At 49.1% G+C, this 18,380-nt stretch overlaps 1 protein-coding gene across 3 annotated transcripts in view; it reads left to right on the top strand.

The window, feature by feature from the left end:
* The window catches only part of TRPM4 (transient receptor potential cation channel subfamily M member 4), a 38,298-nt gene that overhangs the window by 11,027 nt on the left and 8,891 nt on the right, over window positions 1-18,380 (top strand). For 2 of the 3 annotated variants that reach the window (XM_059383032.1, XM_059383033.1), the window contains 8 exons: window positions 2,725-2,837; window positions 3,137-3,478; window positions 3,621-3,755; window positions 8,965-9,094; window positions 9,273-9,418; window positions 10,603-10,715; window positions 11,084-11,161; window positions 14,518-14,949. In XM_059383032.1, the coding sequence (XP_059239015.1) occupies window positions 2,725-2,837; window positions 3,137-3,478; window positions 3,621-3,755; window positions 8,965-9,094; window positions 9,273-9,418; window positions 10,603-10,715; window positions 11,084-11,161; window positions 14,518-14,949 (1,489 nt within the window). The remainder of the gene's footprint in view (window positions 1-2,724; window positions 2,838-3,136; window positions 3,479-3,620; window positions 3,756-8,964; window positions 9,095-9,272; window positions 9,419-10,602; window positions 10,716-11,083; window positions 11,162-14,517; window positions 14,950-18,380) is intronic. The other variant, XM_059383034.1, reaches the window with a different exon arrangement.

Below are 18,380 nucleotides of genomic sequence, written 5' to 3'. Positions count from 1 at the left end.
CCATCCATCCATCCATCCATCCATCCATCCATCCATCCTTTCATCTATCTACCCACACTGCCCTTTCTTCCTTTCCTACGTGGCTCCCATATGCTAGGCACTAAGGGGTAGAGGAGTCAGAGATGAACCAAAGTACTGTCTCCCATGGAGGAACTGATATTTTACTACAGGAATGGCTGATGAAAACCAAAGTAGGCAGCAGAATGGCCACCTGGTAGAGGTTGGGGATGGGGATCATTTATTCATTTAACAAACATCACCCTAGGCTCCAGAGACTAAAGCAGGCCCATTTCTTGCTCTGAAGGACCACAGATCCTACCAGAGTTTTTTGGAAACAACCTTAAGTAAAATGGAAGACCAAAGCATGGTGAGGAAAACTGTTGTCAGTAAAGAGACAAGGACGAGGAGCTATTTAAATGGGTTCTGAAGAGCTAAGAATCCAGACTTAGTGAGATGGGAAGGTAGGGTAAATAAATGGTAAGGAGGATTCCAAAACTCTGTGGGGCTGAGGTGGGGGGGAGGGGTGTTTTACATGGAGTTTTACATGGAAAACATCCACTTAGGTAAAAACTCCACATCCCATAAAGGGCGACTGGCAGTCAGTGAGCAAACTTGATTCACTTCACAGCAGCCAACTCACCAGGCTCTTGGGAGAACAGAGGGAGGCCCTGGGAGAGGCATGGATAGTGTTATCAGTCCATTGCCTGCAGAAGTAGAAGTAATCCCATTCCACTGGGGATATTGGAGCCGGCTGGGCAGGCTCAGTGATAGCGGAGTTGACTGGGTGGGGTTTCGGCAGGTGAGGAAGGAAGTGGGGAAGGGGTGCATGCTCCCTGTGGCATAAGCCCAGGCATGGTGCCGAGCAGTTGGCAGACCTTTGGCCCATAATCCTCCATTCCTGCTTGCAGGGGTGTGTAGGGCAGAGAGGGTTTGGGGAGGGGCTAGAGGGATGGGACTTGGGGATTGGTGAGCTAGGGGATGTGAAGGAAAGGAGTGAGGGGCAGAGATGGCATGGGTTGCTGGGTGGGGGGCTGCCTCATTGACTGGGTGGACAAAGGGGCCAACCCTAAGATGCAGAACCCAGGGAGGGTCGGGGCTGAGCTCCATGTGGGGCATGGTGAGCATGAAGGGTTGGGGGGAGGTCTAGGTGATAAACGGAGAGATGTGTTAAGACAGAATAGAAATGAGATATATATATTTTTTTCTTGTCTTGAAACTGTGAGGAAAGTCAGGGAGATCTACAGAATCTTAGAAAATCCCACCGTGAATTCACTTCTCTGGGTTTTGAAAAGAAATATAGGGGCACCTGGATGGCTCAGTCAGTTAAATGTCTGACTCTTCTCAGCTTAGGTCTCAATCTCAGGGTTGTGAGTTCAAGCCCTGCACTGGGCTCCACACCCAGCATGGAGCCTACTTATAAAATATGTATATAAAGTTATGTTGTCCTAGGCATGTGACTGCCTCTCTCTTGACCTGTCTCCTCAACCCCTTTGAGTTTCCGGTGGCCCAGTGGCAGATTCCTCTCTGAAATTCCATCCCACAGTTATCACCATTAACAGTGCTGCCAAGTGGGGGACCATGATTATTCCCATTTTATAGATGAGGGAGCAGAGGCTCCCAAGGTCCAGTGGCTTTCTGAAGATGCTCACTGGTGTTGTTGGAGCTGGGATTGGAACCCAGGTCTGCCTGCCTCAGAGCCCATTGTGCATCTGCACTCCACTAGATTGCGTAGTCCCGCCATTCCAGTTTTTGGAACAACCAAAATGGCGCTCCTTTGTTTCGGAAATTGATGTGGAGCAAGTGGACACAGAAAGCAAAACTAACTCCATGGCACAGGTGCTCTGGGCGCCAGCAGTGCCTAGACTTTGCTCGACTTCTCCTTGGAACCTTTGCTGGATGCTTCCGATTTTTCTGGTCCCTTGTTGGCCGTACATGTTTGGATGTGTTAATTGTTGCGTCAAAGTTTTAAAGGCCTTTGGTTTTCCTCGTTCTTCTTAATGACCTCCAGGGCCTTCCAGAGCACGGCTGAGGCTGATTTTTTCCCACCTCCTTTTCTGCTGCTCATTTCTCTGTCTTCTCACAAATACCCATATGTTTCTAGGAAATCAGAGTGACTCACGTTTGCTGTCCCTTCCTGCGCTTGCCTGCATGCAGACCTTAGCTCAGGCTTCTCCTGTTTCCTTGAAGTTTCTTTTCTCATCTTAGATGTGCACCTCCAAATCATGCCCATCTTTCAAAAGCCCTACCTGCATGCTGTCCTCTAGGAGGCGCCCTTGGATCACGCCACACCCCTGTGAGTGCCATCTCCCCTCATCATATTCTGTGCCCACCTGCGAGGGCACCAATCCCTTGGAAGGTAGTTATGTAGTTCCTGGACACACTTCTCTGGAAAGACCTCCTTCAAGGCAGGGCCTGTATCCAGTGTCTTTCTCCATACCTCCCATTGCCTGGTCCATAATCTACATCAGTAAGTGTGAAATGGATACATGATTCCCTTTCCTTCTTCTTGAGGACTCTAGAGTGCTGGTCTGCTTTGTGCCGAGCTTAACGATCTTATGCTGGCAACAGCGTGACTATTTAAAGACCCCAGACGCTACCCAAAAACATCCCCTTCATTTGGGGTTTAATGTCACGTAATTTCCCACTGAAGCAAAGCAGACATTCATCTGAAGTTCCCGCCTCCCACCCCCGACTTCTCGCCCCCTCTCCCTCTCACTCTTTCAGCTTGTGGGAGCTCAGAGGCTTCAGCTTACCTGGACGAGTTGCGTTTGGCTGTGGCTTGGAATCGTGTGGACATTGCGCAAAGTGAACTCTTCCGGGGGGACATTGAATGGCGGGTGAGGGGGCAGGCCTAGGGGGCTGTGGGTCTTGACAAGGGGGATGCACTCTCCTCCCTGTCTGACTTCTTCCGCATCTGGCTCTGTCTTCCATTATTGTCCAGCCTTCTCTTAATTGTCCATCTGTTCCCATCTTTCCTCCCATCCATTCATCCATCCATACATCCATCCATCCATCCATCCACCCACACACCTGTCACTCATAGCTCTGTACCCCATCTCTTGTCCTTAATGTCTGACCTCACCTGGCATTCTGACTGTGTGCTCAACTCTTTCCCAATCCATCCCGCTCCTGCCAGTCCATCCACTTGGAAGCCTCCCTCATGGATGCCCTCCTGAATGACCGGCCCGAGTTCGTGCGTCTGCTCATCTCCCATGGCCTCAGTGTGGGCCACTTCCTGACCCCGGCACGCCTGACCCAGCTGTACAGCGCAGCGCCCCCCAACTCGCTCATCCGCAGCCTTTTGGACCAGGCGTCCCACGGCACAGGCACCAAAAGCCCAGTCTTTAAATCCTCTGTGGAGCCCCGACCCCCTGACGTGGGGCAGGTGCTGCGAATGTTGCTGGGGGAGACGTGTGCACCGAGGTACAGCGCAGGGGGCGCCGGGGATCCCCACCAGGGACAAGGCTGCAGGGAGAGCGTAAGGACGAGGCCCGCGAGCCTGGGGGTGGGGAGTGGGGGGGAGGCACTGAAGGATCTGGGGGTTTGCCCCTGGATGAGGGTGGAGCTGGTGGTTGGGCAGAGTCAGGGGCTGGTCCTCACCACGCCTCCCTTGCCTGCAGGTAGGTCTGCTGTCGGACAGGGCCCCCTCTGAGCTCATGCTGGATGCCATCCTCGGGCAGGCCCCCTGGAGTGACCTGCTCCTCTGGGCGCTGCTACTGAACAGAGCTCAGATGGCCATGTACTTCTGGGAGATGGTGAGTGCTGCTTTGGTCTCGCATTCTCCTTTCTTCTGTATTCCTGTCCTTTATCCCTGCTGGACCCCAGGGCCTGAGCAGTAAGAGTCCCCGACCTCTAGCATCACCCTGGCCCCCATCCCAGCCTCCCCTCCCTGCCGATCTGTGACTCCACCTGCTACTTCTCCTTTTCACCCACCAATATCGTGCAGTTCTCCTAACCTGTGTTTTCCGCTAGCAATGCAAATTGCGTTTCCCCTTGTTCATACCTGAGAATCAGTCACGTTCTCTCGGAATGGTTCCTTGTATGGGGAAGTTTGACGGTATCCCGGAGCTGATGGGGAGTCATTTAAACGTAGTTACACTTGCACACTAGAGGCAAGGACATCAGCTAAGAAGGTAGATCTGGAAGCTTCCAGGAAGCCAAGGTGGGGGCCTAGACTAAAAACGTGTGGGATGGAGGCATTGGGACACATTTGGGAAATTTGAGAGGAAAAAAGGTCATAAGATTTGATTGGAATTTAAGAGAGAACCTATTTTTATGCTGTAGAACTATCTTGATGGGGGGGACCTGGGGGGTTCAGTCAGTTAAGCGTCTGCCTCCAGCTTAGGTCATGATCCCAGAGTCCTGGGATCAAGCCCCGCATCGGGCTCCCTGCTCAGTGGGGAGCCTGCTTTTCCCTCTGCCCCTCCCCCTGCTTGAGCTCTCTCTCTCTCTCCCCTGGCCTCTCAAATAAATAAAATTAAAAAAAAAAAGAAAAAGAAATATCTTGACAGGACTTCTTCAGCTTTGGGTTGTTTTTAAACCCTCAAGTCATGGGTTAAATATAGATTATCTTTCACTGAGGTAAAATTCATATAACATAAAATTCACCATTTGAACCACTTAAAATTGTACGATTCAGTAGTAGCCTTTAGCACACTCAGTTGTGCCATGTCTGTCTAGTTCCAGAACATTTTCGTCATCCCAACAGGAAACCTTATATCCAATTAGCACTCAGTCCCCATTGCCTCCTCCCCCAGCCCCTGGCAATGGCTAAGCTGCTCCCTATCCCTATGGACTTTGGAGTTGCCTCTTCGGGATGTTTATAGATCGGAACCTTCTCGTAGGTGGCCCTTTGCTCTTGATTTCTAATGCTTAGCATAGTGTTTCCACGGGTGTTCCAAGTTGCAGGGCATATCTGCGCCTCATTCCGTTTTGTTACTGAAAATATTCCATTTGTCAACGTGTGATGTTTTGTTTCTCCATTCACCTCTTGATGGTCGCATGGCTTGTTTGGGCTTTCCGGCTATTGTGAATAACAGTGCAAGGAACATCGGTGTGCAGGTATCTGCTTGAGTCCTTGCTCTCAGCTGTTTTGAGGACACATCGAGGAATGGGGGTGCCGGATCAGATAGTAATTTTAGGTTTAAGCTGTAATGGAAACACCATACTGTCTTCCACTGTATGTGTATGTACATACAGTGTACATACTGTATGTAACAGGCCGCGCCTTTTACATTCCCACCAGCGAGGCACAGGGGTTCCAATTTCTCCACATCTCTACCAACCCTTGGTATTTTCGGTTTGTTTTTTGTAATTGCTGTCCTCATATGACCTGTTTCCTTAATGATTGGTGACATGGAGCAACTTTTCATGTGCTTATGGACCATCTGCATATCTTTTGAGGAATGTTTGTTCAGTCCTTTGGTCGCCCTCCCCTTTTTTTGAGAGAGAGAAAGTGAGTGGGGAGGGAGAGAAGGGGAGTCTTTTTTAAGATTTTTTAAAAATTTATTTGACAGAGAGAGATCACAAGTAGGCAGAGAAGCGGGCAGAGAGAGAGGGGGAAGCGGGCTCCCTGCTGAACAGAGAGCCCAACGTGGGGCTTGATCCCAGGACTTTGAGGCCATGACCTGAGCCAAAGGCAGAGGCTTTAACCCACTGAGCCACCCAGGTACCCCAGAGAGAGGGAATCTTAAGCAGGCTCCACACCCGGCATAAAGCCCAATGAGGGGCTCAAGCTCATGACCCTGAGATCATGACTAGAGCCGAAATCAAGAGTCAGATGTTTAACTGACTGAGCCACTCCTGCCCCCTGCTTTGCCCATTTTTTAAATTGGTTTGTCTTATTTTCTGTGGTTGCATTGTATGAGTTCTTTTTTTTTTTTTTTTAAGATTTTATTTATTTATTTGACAGACAGAGATCACAAGTAGGCAGAGAGGCAGGCAGAGAGAGAGGAGGAAGCAGGCTCCCTTCTGAGCAGAGAGCCCGATGTGGGACTTGATCCCAGGACCCTGAGATCATGACCTGAGCCGAAGGCAGCGGCTTAACCCACTGAGCCACCCAGGCGCCCCGCGTTGTATGAGTTCTTTAAATGCTCTGGATATTAATCCCTTATCAGGTATATGATGCAGATCTCTTTTCCTTTGCTGTGAGTTGTCTTTTAACTCAGTTCATAGTGTCTTTTGATTCACAAAAGTTTTAAATTTTGATCAAGTCCAATTTGTCTGTGGTTTTGTTTTTGCTTTTGGTGTCATGTCTAAGTAACCATTGCCAAATCCAAGGTCATGAAGTTTTATTCCCATGTTATCTTCTGAGGGCTTTATAGTTTTAAAATTATATATATTATCATTATTTAATCCTACTTGCTAATTTTTTTTTTTTTTCAGCACAACAGTCTACTTGTTAATCTTACTGAGATTTCTTATGTGTGATGAGTCACTTCTCTTTGGCTGGTTTCAAGATTCTCTCTTTGGTTTTGGCTTTTGACAATTTTTAAAAAAAAAGATTTTGTTTATTTGACAGAGAGAAACACAGCCAGAGAGGGAGCACAAGCAGAAGGAACAGGAGAAGGAGAAGCAGGCTTCTCGCTGAGCAGGAAGCCTGATGCGGGGCTTGAACCCAAGACCTTGGGGTCATGACCTGAGCCAAAGGCAGATGCTTAACAGCTGAGCCACCCAGGCACCCCCAGCTTTTGACAATTTGATGATAATGTCTATCTATCTATCTTTCTTTCTTTCTCTCTTTCTTTTAAAGATTTTATTTATTTATGTATTTGACAGAGAGACACACAGTGAGAGAGGGAACACAAGCAGGGGGAGTGGAAGAGGGAGAAGCAGGCTTTCCGCCAAGCAGGGAGCCCGATGTGGGACCCAAGCAGGGTCCTGGGATCATGACCCAAGCTGAAGGCAGATGCTTAACAACTGAGCCACCCAGGTGCCCTGATGATAATGTTTTTCCAGTGTGAATCTCTTTGAAAATTTATCCTGCTTTGTTTTCTTTGCTGTTGGATGTGTAGATTCATGTCTTTCATCAAAATTTGGGGAGTTTTAGTCCCCCAAACTCAAAATATCTTTATATTTTGAAATATTTTTAAAATCTCAAAATATTCTTTTCTAGCCCTTTCTCCCTGTCTTCTTCTTTGGGACTCCCATTATGCATATATTGGTATGGTTTATGGTGCCCCACACGTTTCTTCAGATCTGTGTATTTTTCTTTATTCTTGGTTTTTGTTTTTTTGCACCCAAACCAGATAATCTCAACTGATCTGTCTTCAACTTCATATGTTCTTTCTTATGCCTCCTCAGAGCTGCTATTGAGGCCTGTTAATGATTTTTTCATTTCAGTTATTGTACTTTTTATCTCCAGAATTTCTACTTGATTCCTTTTTGATAATTTCTTTCTCTCTGTTCCTATTCTTTGTTTAGTAAGACATCCTTCTTCTGGACTTCTTTCATTTTTGTCCATGATTTCCTTCAGCTCTTTGAGCATTTGTGAAGCAATTGATTTAAAATCTTTATGCAGTTAAGTCCAAAGTCTGAGCTTGACAGAGACAGTTTCTATTGATTTTTTTCTTTTCTTTTCCTTCTTTCTTTTATCTATTATTATTGTTATTATTATTATTAATTTATTCCTGGGAATATGCCATAATTTCTTGTTTCTTTGCAAGCCTCATAGTTTTTTGTTGAAAACTGGACATTTTGAATATTATAATGTTGTACCTCTAGAAACCAGCTTACCCTTTCCTCTGGGATTTGTTGTAGCTTGCTATGAGCTATTTATTGGTGGTGGTGTTTGCTTAGTGACTTTTCTGCACTATTTGTGTAAAGGCTTTGCTTTCGTGTATGCTTTGTCATGTGTGGCCACTGAAGTCCCTGTTCTGTTAGCTAGGTAGCCAGCTAGTGACTCATCAGAGAATTCCTTAAGTGCCCAGGCTGGGTTTGGGAAGCAAAACACTGCTGGGTTGCAGACGGGCTCCAAGTCGGAACTGTATTTCAATACTCAGGCAGGCTGTTTACAGTTCTGTCTTAGTCTTCACTTCCTGCTTTTGCTGGGGTGAAAGTTCAGCAAGAGGTAAAAGCTCAGGGTTTTCTTTGGACTTTTCTGAGCCTGCACCCAGTCTTGGTCATGCAGGTGGCCTTTCCCTGATCCACATAGGAGCTCTTCAAGCCCCTTATTCCTCAGAGTAGCTCCTTCCTCAGCCACTTCCCTCCCCACTATCCAGTTTTTGCTGAACCCTGACTGTTATTCTTGGCTTCAGTCAGCTGAGGCTAATGCATTTGTCTCGAAATGCTTTCAAACACTACCTGGGGAGCCATTTCTGCTTGGGGAAAAGCCCCCAAAACAGTGAAATGAAGACAAACCCTTGAGCTGACCCTCCAGGGACAGCTAAGTCCACACGGGCAACCACAGTGATTTGAGAGTCAGATATGATTCGCCCCTTCTGGTAGCAACAGCTTGCACTGAGAGTGTGGGCTGTTGCCCTCCAGGCTGCCCTGGAGCTGTGGACTTGACAGCAGTAGTTCACATGTCACAGGGCTCTTTTGCTGAAACTTGTGTTTTCTCTCTTCATTGAGCTTTCTTCTACTTGTTGTAAGTTTTATGTTCTGTTCTGGAGCGCTGAGAAAGTTGCAGCTTTTGGCAGTTTATCTGTTGCTTTTGTGGAGAGACACAGTCTTGAAGTTCTCTATTCTGCCATTTTAGGTGACATCACCAGCCACTTCCTGACCTGTCTCTAACCTCTGATGTCATTCTAACTCTGACTCAGCCCTTGGTCCCTGAACAACCTGCTGTGGACATTTTTCACCCGATGACCACCAGCTCCTTCCAGATTCATATACAAACACTACCTCATCCTTGGCCACTGATGACCCTGGTTAATTTCTGACTTCTGGTTCTTTCCTTTTCCTGTGACCATAGGTTTGCCCCCTCCCCTTCCCCTTCTGTGAACCCTCTCTCTGCCTCTCCAGGGCTCTAACGCAGTGGCCTCAGCTCTTGGGGCCTGTTTGCTGCTCCGAGTGCTGGCACGCCTGGAGTCTGAGGCTGAGGAGGCAGCACGGAGGAAAGACCTGGCGGCCAAGTTTGAGGGTCTGGGCGTTGGTGAGTAAGGCATGGGTGTGGGGCGGGCGGGGGACAGGGAGCTGCCATGCAGGGGGTTGTGCATCTCCCCACTCCTCTTCTCCCAACCCTGCTCCTTCCTCCTCAATCCACTCATCTTTCCTCTCACACCATGTCCTCACTCCCTTTCTTCCCTCCCACGTAAATCTCCCGGCGCCAGACCTTTTCGGTGAGTGCTACCGCAGCAGCGAGAAACGGGCCGCTCGCCTGCTCCTCCGCCGCTGCCCACTCTGGGGGGATGCCACTTGCCTCCAGCTGGCCATGCAGGCTGATGCCCGTGCCTTCTTTGCCCAGGATGGGGTACAGGTAAGCACCTGAGGTGCCAACACCCCACACAGTTCCCACCTGGAAACTTCGGGAAGTATGGAGGAGAAGCCCCTGCCATCATGGGCAGTGAATGGTCTGGACTAGCCTCCGCTCTTCCTGGAGACCACCTGTCCTCCAGAAACTCTCCCAGAAGGGCTGCGCTTCCCAGAAGAAGCCTCACCCCCTGCCACAGGAAAGCCATCCTTCCCACAGCAAAGCCCACCCTCCTAAAAAGTTCTATTCCTGAACAGAAATTCCTGGTAACCACCGGAAGTCCCATCTGTCACACAGGAAGTCCTCTCACTCCCATAGGAAATCCCATTTCTCCCAAAGGAAGCCCTAGTCATCTATAGGAAGTCCCTTCCACTTCCTTAAGGGGTTCTCCCTTCCAGATCTTGACAATTAGAATGACCTCACTGAACAATTACCTAGTGTTTTAGGCATAGACAAACTTTGGCTTAGGAAGCCCACCTTTCCCATAGGAAGTCTTCTCCTTCAGGAAGCCCTGCTTGCCTCCACATCTCTCCCATCATGTCCATCCTGACATTTAAAACTCTTCTCCGTATCCTTAATGTAAATCTGATAAGGGCGTGACACTGGCTGGCTCAGTGAGTTACAGCATGCCACTGGATCTCAGGGTTCAGGTCCCACACTGGGTGTAAAGCTTAGTTAAAAAAAAAAAAAGAAAAGAAAAGAAAAAAATCTGGTGGGCTCAGAGTCCTACCCTCAATATAGGAAGTCCACTTACCCCAACAGGAAGCCCCATCCTCACTTGTCAGAATGATTTGGCTGGCATTTCACCTACTTACCCAGAGCTCTTTGCTTCGAATAGTGGTTAAACTCGTGGATTCCAGCCTGGGCCTCTTGCTTAACCTCCCCGTACGCCATCTGTGAAAAGAGAAAATATCATTACTGGTTCTGGGAGTGTGGTGAGGGGGATGTGGGCTAACCTATGTGAAGGGCTTAGCCCGGTATCTAGCATGTTGTGTTAATGGTGGCTGTTTAACTCTACCAGCTAAAACCTTGGGCGAGTCATCCTCACCTTTGACCTCCTGCCCCCCATCCCCAGTAGTTCTAGTTGCCTGAGCACTTGTGCTGATGCTGCAGCTGTGGCCCAGTTCTGGCGTCTTTAGAAAGGGGCTGTGGGGTAGATTCAGGCTCCTAATCCTCCTCACACCCCACAGTCTCTGCTGACACAGAAGTGGTGGGGGGAGATGGACAGCACCACTCCCATCTGGGCCCTGGTTCTCGCCTTCTTTTGCCCCCCACTCATCTACACCAACCTCATCACCTTCAGGTCAGTCCCCTGGGATTAGAATGGCAGGAGGGGGGCGCTCGGTTTCTCCTTCCTGCTCACTTCTGGCTGCCTTCCTACTTGGACTGTCCAGTGCTTCTCCTCCCTGTTTGCTCTCTTTCCCTCCCCCAGGCTGGGGGCGTGTCTGGGAGGTGAGCTCCTGGGGGGGCTCTTTGCAATGCCTCTGGGGAACAGTTTCTCTGCCCTCTGGCCATGGCTCTGGGAGAAGGTCTCTTTGGGCTGACTCTGGAAAGTGCCTCACTGTCTCCCTGCCAGGCCTCTGGGTGAAGAGGTTTGGGTGTCTTTCTGGAGAATTCCTCTTCCACTCACCCCTGCCCCCATTCCTCACTCTGTGCTTTTCTCCATGCCAGGAAGTCAGAGGAGGAGTCCATACAGAAGGACCTGGCATTCGACATGGATCGGGGCCTCAACGGGGAAGGCCCTGTTGGGTGAGTGAGGTGGGATGAAGTGGGTGAGGTGGGGCACCCTGGGCAGCTTCAGGAGCACCAGGTGCTGGCAACAAAGCCAGAGGGGAGAAGTGGAGCTTCGGGGGGTGATGGCTTCATGAAACCACTGAAGAAACCAAGGAAGTTTCCCAAATGCCAAGCTCGAGGCTTGGGTCCAGGTTTGGTTCTGCCATGAAGGAGATCCTCATTGTAAACTTGTTTACTTCATGTTACACGTTCTACCATCTCGATGTAGCAAGTGGAATCAGGTGGATTTGCTTCATTTAGAGATCATCCATCTTTTTTTTTTTTTTTTTTTTTCTGGACTCCAAGGGTCTTTGCTCTTAAATCTCTATGCTGGGGTACCCAGGCCTAAGCAGGTATCTATCAAAAGTCTGATAAGGCTGCAGAGTGGAGGTGCTGAGGGACTTGGCTATGAGCTGAACAGACCTGGGTTCAAATCTTAACTTTGACCTTAGAAGTGACCCCAAGCCTCAGGATTCTTCTCTGTAAAATGGATCTGTGTGGAAAGCTGTGTCTCTGTCAGATAGGTTGGGCAGGGTGCAAAGGAGAACAGCTAGGGGCACCTGCGCGGTGCAGTCAGTTGAGCGTCTGACTCTGGGTTTCGGCTCAGGTGATCGCAGCGTTGTGAGATCCTGCCCTGCATCGGGCCCCACGCCCCACGTGGAGTCTGCTTGTGATTCTCTTTCTCCCTCTCTCTGCCCCTCCCACTTGTGCTCTCTCTCTCTCTCTCTAAAATAGGTAAATAAATCTGAAAAAGAAAAAGCATCCTACACTCTCAGTGACTGTCAACCACGAAGGCTTACTCCTCCTGCCCCATTTTTGGGTTGTCTGTGTCTTGGCTCCGTTCTGGTTTCCACTTTGGGATGAGGGAGCCCCTCCAAGCTGGGATGTGGCTGGTCTCATAGCAGAGGGAAAAGAGAAATGGCAAACCAGGTACTTACTCTTATAGCCTCATGTGGAAGGGACACACGTCACTTGTGCCCACATCTCATGGGCAAAAGTGAGGCATATGGTAATCCCTTGGCTCCTGGGCCTCTCACCGAGAGGGAACCAGAATATTCCATGTGGAGTAGCTCAGTGTGCCCAGCGCCTGGGCGAGCAGCCGAGAGAGAATGCGGAGAATGCATCATGGCGTCTGGCATGTAGTAAGTAGTCAGTTAATGGAGTTTCTTATTGATCCATGTCTCAGTTATCTTGCTGAGTGGTGGGTATGAGCATCAGGGTCTGAATCTCTGGTAGTGGAGAAAGGGGGGAGAGGCCCACATTTATGTTCCTCCTTGTCCCTTCCTTCTCTACTTTAGTGATGTAGTAAGAAAAGGAAAGGACCCTGGCCCCCAATATTCCAGAAGAAAAATGTTTCAGGTAACTATTCAAATCATGGTCAGAAGCCAGAAGTCTGTAAGACCCACTACATCCCTCGAGGAGCAGTCAAATTGAGATACATAAATGCAAACATGTTTTTCTGAGACAACGCACAATGAATACAATATGTTTGTCAGGATAGAAGAGAAAACTGAGAAAGGAGTTGGGACCACTGAAAAAGGCTGGCTAGAAGTCCCTAGTGTCAGGACCAATCATGATGTCCTTGCCCAGGGAGTTCCCAACTTTTACATGATGATGATGATGATGACAGTGACGGTGACGACAGCCGATGCTACAGAACACTTACAGAGGGTAGCCAGTGTGCTAAATCCTTTTGAAAAACAGCTTATTTAATTTTCTCAACAACCCTATGCAGTACAGTCTATTATCATCCCCATTTCACATTTGAAATCACCAAGGCACTAAGTCATTTGCCTCAGCTCATGTGACTGGTAGGTGGTAGAGTTGGGATTTGAACCCAGATCTTGTTCCTGAAGCAATGCTCTTAGCTGCTGGGGAGCGCCACCTCCATGGTGAGCTTTGTAAAAGGACAGATTCCTGGATCCTTCCCCAGAGAGGCTCAAGATGGGCCCCGGAGTCTGGGAGGCCTGGTTGTGCCTGATTCAAGATGGCAGATGGCAGGAAGTTTTCTGACCACACGTTCTTGTTTCCAGGGCCCTGCAGAGGGTGAAACGTAAAATACCAGGTCTGTTTCCCCTCAGTGTTAGGGAACTTTCTGTCCTCTCTGCATCGTACTTTCTTTAGCTTTTATAATACTCTCCTCTTGTTTTCCTGAGAACAGCTTTACTGAGATAAAATCCACATATTATTCAGTTCACCCATTTAAGGTGTTACAATTCAGTGGTTTTTAGTATATGCACAGAACTGTGCAGTTGTCACCACAATCCATCTTAAAACATTTTTGTCACCATCACAAGAACCTCTGTACCCCTTCATGGTCACTCCATATTCCTCTCCTCCCCTCGCCCTCAGTGGCCAATAACTTCCGTTATGGAGAGTTTCGTCTCAATGAATTTCCCTGTTCCTGACGTGGTGTATGAAGGGAGCCACACACCGTGTGGTCCTCTTTGATGGGTCTCATTAACCTAGCATCTTGCTTTCGGGATTGCTCCAAGTTGTGGCTTGCATTGGTACGCCCTTCCTTTTCAGCGTTAAATAATATTCCGCTGAATGGATAGACCACATTTCATGGACCCGTTTGGGCTGATGCACCTTTGATCAGTTGAGGCACATTTGGGTTGTTTCCACGTTGGGGTTGTTATCTTTCTGCTTGGTTTATGAGAAGATGCCTCCCCAAGCCAGTTTACTTTTCCCGTTAGCTGGTTGAGTTTGTTATCATGTGTATTATTTATTTTGGCGTTGAGGTTTGAATGAAGAGTCAGGATGAAATTGGGACAGAGGATCAGAGCTCGGACAAGAAGGGTCAGAGAGGGGAGCGGACTAAGAAGGTCAGAATCCAGAAGCCAAATATGGCTGCTCGCTCTGAGGTTATATACAGGGAGCCTGGGCCGGACGATCTGACATCAGAATCTGTGGGGCGGACGTTAATACTCAGGCAGGGGCTTTCAAACCCGAGGAGCCAAGCTCATGAAAGTGAGGGGGTTGGAGGTCGGGTGGATGGTCCAAGATCAGATGTAGAGTCAGAGGTTGTGAAGATGCAAGAAGAGGGATTCGGAGTCAGAAGCCAGACCAGGGTCAGAGGTCATTCCAAGGCCCCAGAGGTTGGAGGGTGGAGAAGGTCAGAGGTGGAAGGTCAGCAGTCTTGCCTGAAGGAGATCTTAGAGGGCAAAGGTTAGATATAGGGGGTCAAACGTCAAGGAGATGGTTGACCTGGGATTTGGTTTCAGGTACAGGCAGGGTTAGAGGTCAGATGTGAAAGATGAGAGGTCTTGGTGACAGTGAAGAGGGGCTCAGAGGTCAGACTGAGCCTCCTCCCTTCCCCCTCCCCCCAGGCTGGCAGAGCCCCGGGAGAAGAAGGCCGTGCGGGTGCTGGGACAGTCGAGGCGCAGCGGCTGCTGCGGGGGGTGCCCCCCTCGCCTGCGACGCTGGCCGCAGTTCTGGGGGGCGCCGGTGACCGCCTTCATGGGCAACGTGGTCAGCTACCTCCTCTTCCTGCTGCTCTTCGCCTGGGTGCTGCTCGTCGACTTCCAGCCTGGCGCGCCCGGCGCCCTGGAGCTGCTGCTCTACTTCTGGGCCTTCACCCTGCTCTGCGAGGAGTTCCGCCAGGGCCTGGGCGGCGGCTGGGGCAGCCTGGCCACCCGGGGGCCCGGGCCCGGCCCCCAGCAGGCCCCGCTGCGCCGCCGGCTGAGCCTCTACCTCGCCGACACCTGGAACCAGTGCGACCTGGTGGCCCTCACCTGCTTTCTCCTGGGCGTGGGCTGTCGGTGAGTGTCCCCGCCACCTGCCGCCCCCGCCCCCTGCTGGGCTGGAGCCCACCCTGCTTTTCCATCCCGAAACACAAACCAAAGTCCCTTCTTCATCAACAGCATCGCCTCTGGGGGGTCAACGAGCAGTTCGCTCACACCTGGGTACCGGGCTTTCGGGCCGCGGCTGCTGTTTTTCTAGATCTGCAGGTTGGCGGACTTTTCTCTGGTCCCCCGACCTGGCCCCGCGGTGGCACCCGCAAAGCACAGTCTTCCTCCAGACTCCCGGCCAGGCGGGGGCGCCACACTCACCTTCCCCGCTCTGCCCCCGCCTCTGTCCCCGTCTCCCGCCCGGCCCTCCGCCCAGCCTCCAGGATGCCTCTGGCCTCTGGTCTGTCCGCACGAGGCTCCTTCTTCTCTGAGCTGCCCGGCCTGCCTCCCAGGGCTGCCCCGCATCCCCGCACCCAGTCCTGAGGGCGCTGCCCAGTGGCGGCCTGCCCAGCTCTGCAGGCCGGCGCCCCACTCCTTTCTCTGCATCCAAGCTCCAGCTCTTCGGAGTGGATTGCAGTAATAATCCGGGTTATCCTGGTAATCATAACACTGTGACCAGTGGGATGAGCTCTTAACCAAGGGAGGGGTTCCCAGTTTCCGCAAACTTCCTGGACCAGTTTTATCCCAGGGCAGTGAAACTCATTTCAGTCCTTTTCAGTTTGTTTTTAAAATTATTTCAACTTTGTTATTATTTGGGGTACATCGAACAACAAATATTTGGCTCTTCATTGGTGTTGTCTGTATTGAATTTTGCCAAAATCTAGGTTCTGTGTTTGCGAATTTTACATTCTGGCTTTAATGTCATTCGGGTTGTCTTCCTGGGTCAAATTTTATAGATTCACATTTTTTTATTTTTTAATTTTTACTTATTTATTTATTTTAAAAATTTTATTTATTTATTTGACAGAGAGAGAGATCACAAGTAGGCAGAGAGGCAGGCAGAGAGAGAGGAGGAAGCAGGCTCCCTGCTGAGTAGCGAGCCCCATACAGGGCTCTATCCCAGGACCCTGAGATCATGACCTGAGCTGAAGGCAGAGGCTTTAACCCACTGAGCCACCCAGGAGCCCCTAGATTCACATTTTTTTTAAGATTTAAAAAATCTTTTCAATCATCTCTACCCCCAAAGTGGGGCTAGACCTCACAACTCTGAGATCTGGAGTTCCCAGGCTCTGCCCAGGAGGCCACCAGGCGCTCCTACAGATTCAGGTGTCACCGGGGAAGCTTGAATGTTTTCACCTTTTAGTTCATAAAAATCTGACTGTTTCTGCTTACTTCTTAGCTAATTTATAAAAAACAAATTGTCAGGAATTCACCTCAGATATTTCCTGTTGCCAAGACGGGGCTGTGTCATGTTAGTTCATTTCATCCATGGCTTCCAGATTATACTGTGTGGTGCCAGAGAGAGGGCAAAGGGCACGTCAATTTTGGGTCTTGGCATTCATGTCTTCGGGTCTTGCGCATGCTGTTCCCCCTTCTTGAAACACTTTTCCCCCTTCTCCTTGGCCAAGCCAATACTACACTTCCTTGAGGCCTCCGCTTTGCTGCCTCCATCTCTGGAAGTCCTCCCTTATCTTCTCCCGACTCTCAGTCCTTCCCAAATGATGCTCTCAGTACAGCTTGTGCAGTCTCTTTCATCGAGAAAGATTCTAAAATCCTCAAGACACATCTGTCTGGGGGCACCTGAGGGCTCAGTCCATTAAGCCTCTGCCTTCGAGTCAGGTCATGATCTCGGGGTCCTGGGATGGAGCCCCGCATCGGGCCCTCTGCTCGGCAGGGGGCCTGCTGCTTGTGCTCTCTCTTTGACAAATAAATCAATCTTAAGAAAAAAAAGATACTTAGCTCATCTCCCAGCAACAGAAAATATCTTTGAAATATAGCCTATTACCAAAGAAATGCAGAAGTATGTCCTCAGTGAACACGATTAAAGAAATGAGGAACATACAACGGAAACCACATCTCTCTAAGACTCCCCACTTTCTCCTTTGGTGCTGAGTTTGGTGCATTTTCTGCTTGTTATTTTTCTGTGTTTTTACATGGACAGATACACATACTTTTGTAAATGAAGGACATTATATTTCATGTATTTTTCTGCAACTCTTTTTCCTTTTTTTTTTTTTTTTTAAAGATTTTATTTATTTATTTATTTGACAGACGGAGATCACAAATAGGCAGAGAAGCAGGCAGAGAGAGGAGGAAGTAGGCTCCCTGCTGAGCAGAGAGCCCAATGTGGGGCTTGATCCCAGGACTCTGGGATCATGACCTGAGCCTAAGGCAGAGGCTTTAATCCACTGAGCCACCCTGGTGCCCCTCTTTTTCATTTTTAATATGTGCTGACATGCTTTCCATATCGGTATTTGCAAAGATACCTTAGTCTTTGAAAATCTGGCATCAAATTCCAGAAGAAGGGGTTTCAACCATTGTTGGCTAAAGATCAGACAAGACAGACTTCTCCTTGCCAGAATGGAATGAATGAATTCTTTTCATAAGGCAGTGAGACAAAAATTCTAAACTTCAAGAGGTAGAAATCAAGCCAAAAGTCTGGCCACAAAGTCTCATTTTCTACTCAAGGTAACATGACATTATAATCAGATACTAGCTGAGGAAATTTCTTTTCCTTTTATTTATTAACAATTATTATTATTATTTTTTATTATTTTTTAAAGTCCTAGCAGTTAGGACACTGTTCCTGTGAAGAGAGAAGACAAAGAGCTTTGTGGACACAACCTAGTGACTATTTCCAAGGACGGAAGGGACCTGACACCCCGTTTTATAATCTGGATCATTAACAGCAGTGACTCCCTCCCTACCTGTCTCCCCTGACAGAGGCTTGCTTCCTCTGTGCTGTTAGAGATGCTACAAAGTAACTCAGCATGAATAATTTATTCCAAGAGCAAGATAAGAAAGTTTTGCAGGACACTATGCTTCTGTTTCTCTTATATATTTTTTAAAGATTTTATTTATTTATTTGACAGAGATCACAAGTAGGCAGAGAGGTAGGCAGAGAGAGAGAGAGGAGTAAACAGGCTCCCCGCTGAGCAAAGAGCCCAATGCAGAGCTCAAGCCCAGGACCCTGGGATCATGACCTGAGCCAAAGGCAGAGGCTTTAACCCACTGAGCCACGCAGGTGCCCCTGTTTCTCTTATATTTTGATTAAAGTATCTTTTGAGGGGTGCCTGGGTGGCTCAGTGGGTTAAGCCTCTGCCTTCGGCTCAGGTCACGATCTCGGGGTCCTGGGATCGAGCCCCACATTGGGCTCTCTGTTTGGCAGGGAGCCTGCTACCCCCTCTCTCTCTGCCTGCCTCTCTGCCTACCTGTGATCTCTCTCTGTCTAATAAATAAATAAAATCTTTAAAAAGAAAAAGTATCTTTTGAGATGAAAGAGCCATGTGCTATCATGCTTT

Source organism: Mustela nigripes, chromosome 17, assembly GCF_022355385.1.
Source record: "Mustela nigripes isolate SB6536 chromosome 17, MUSNIG.SB6536, whole genome shotgun sequence".
NCBI classification, from domain to species: domain Eukaryota; kingdom Metazoa; phylum Chordata; class Mammalia; order Carnivora; family Mustelidae; genus Mustela; species Mustela nigripes.
This window is presented reverse-complemented; position numbering and strand designations above follow the sequence as displayed.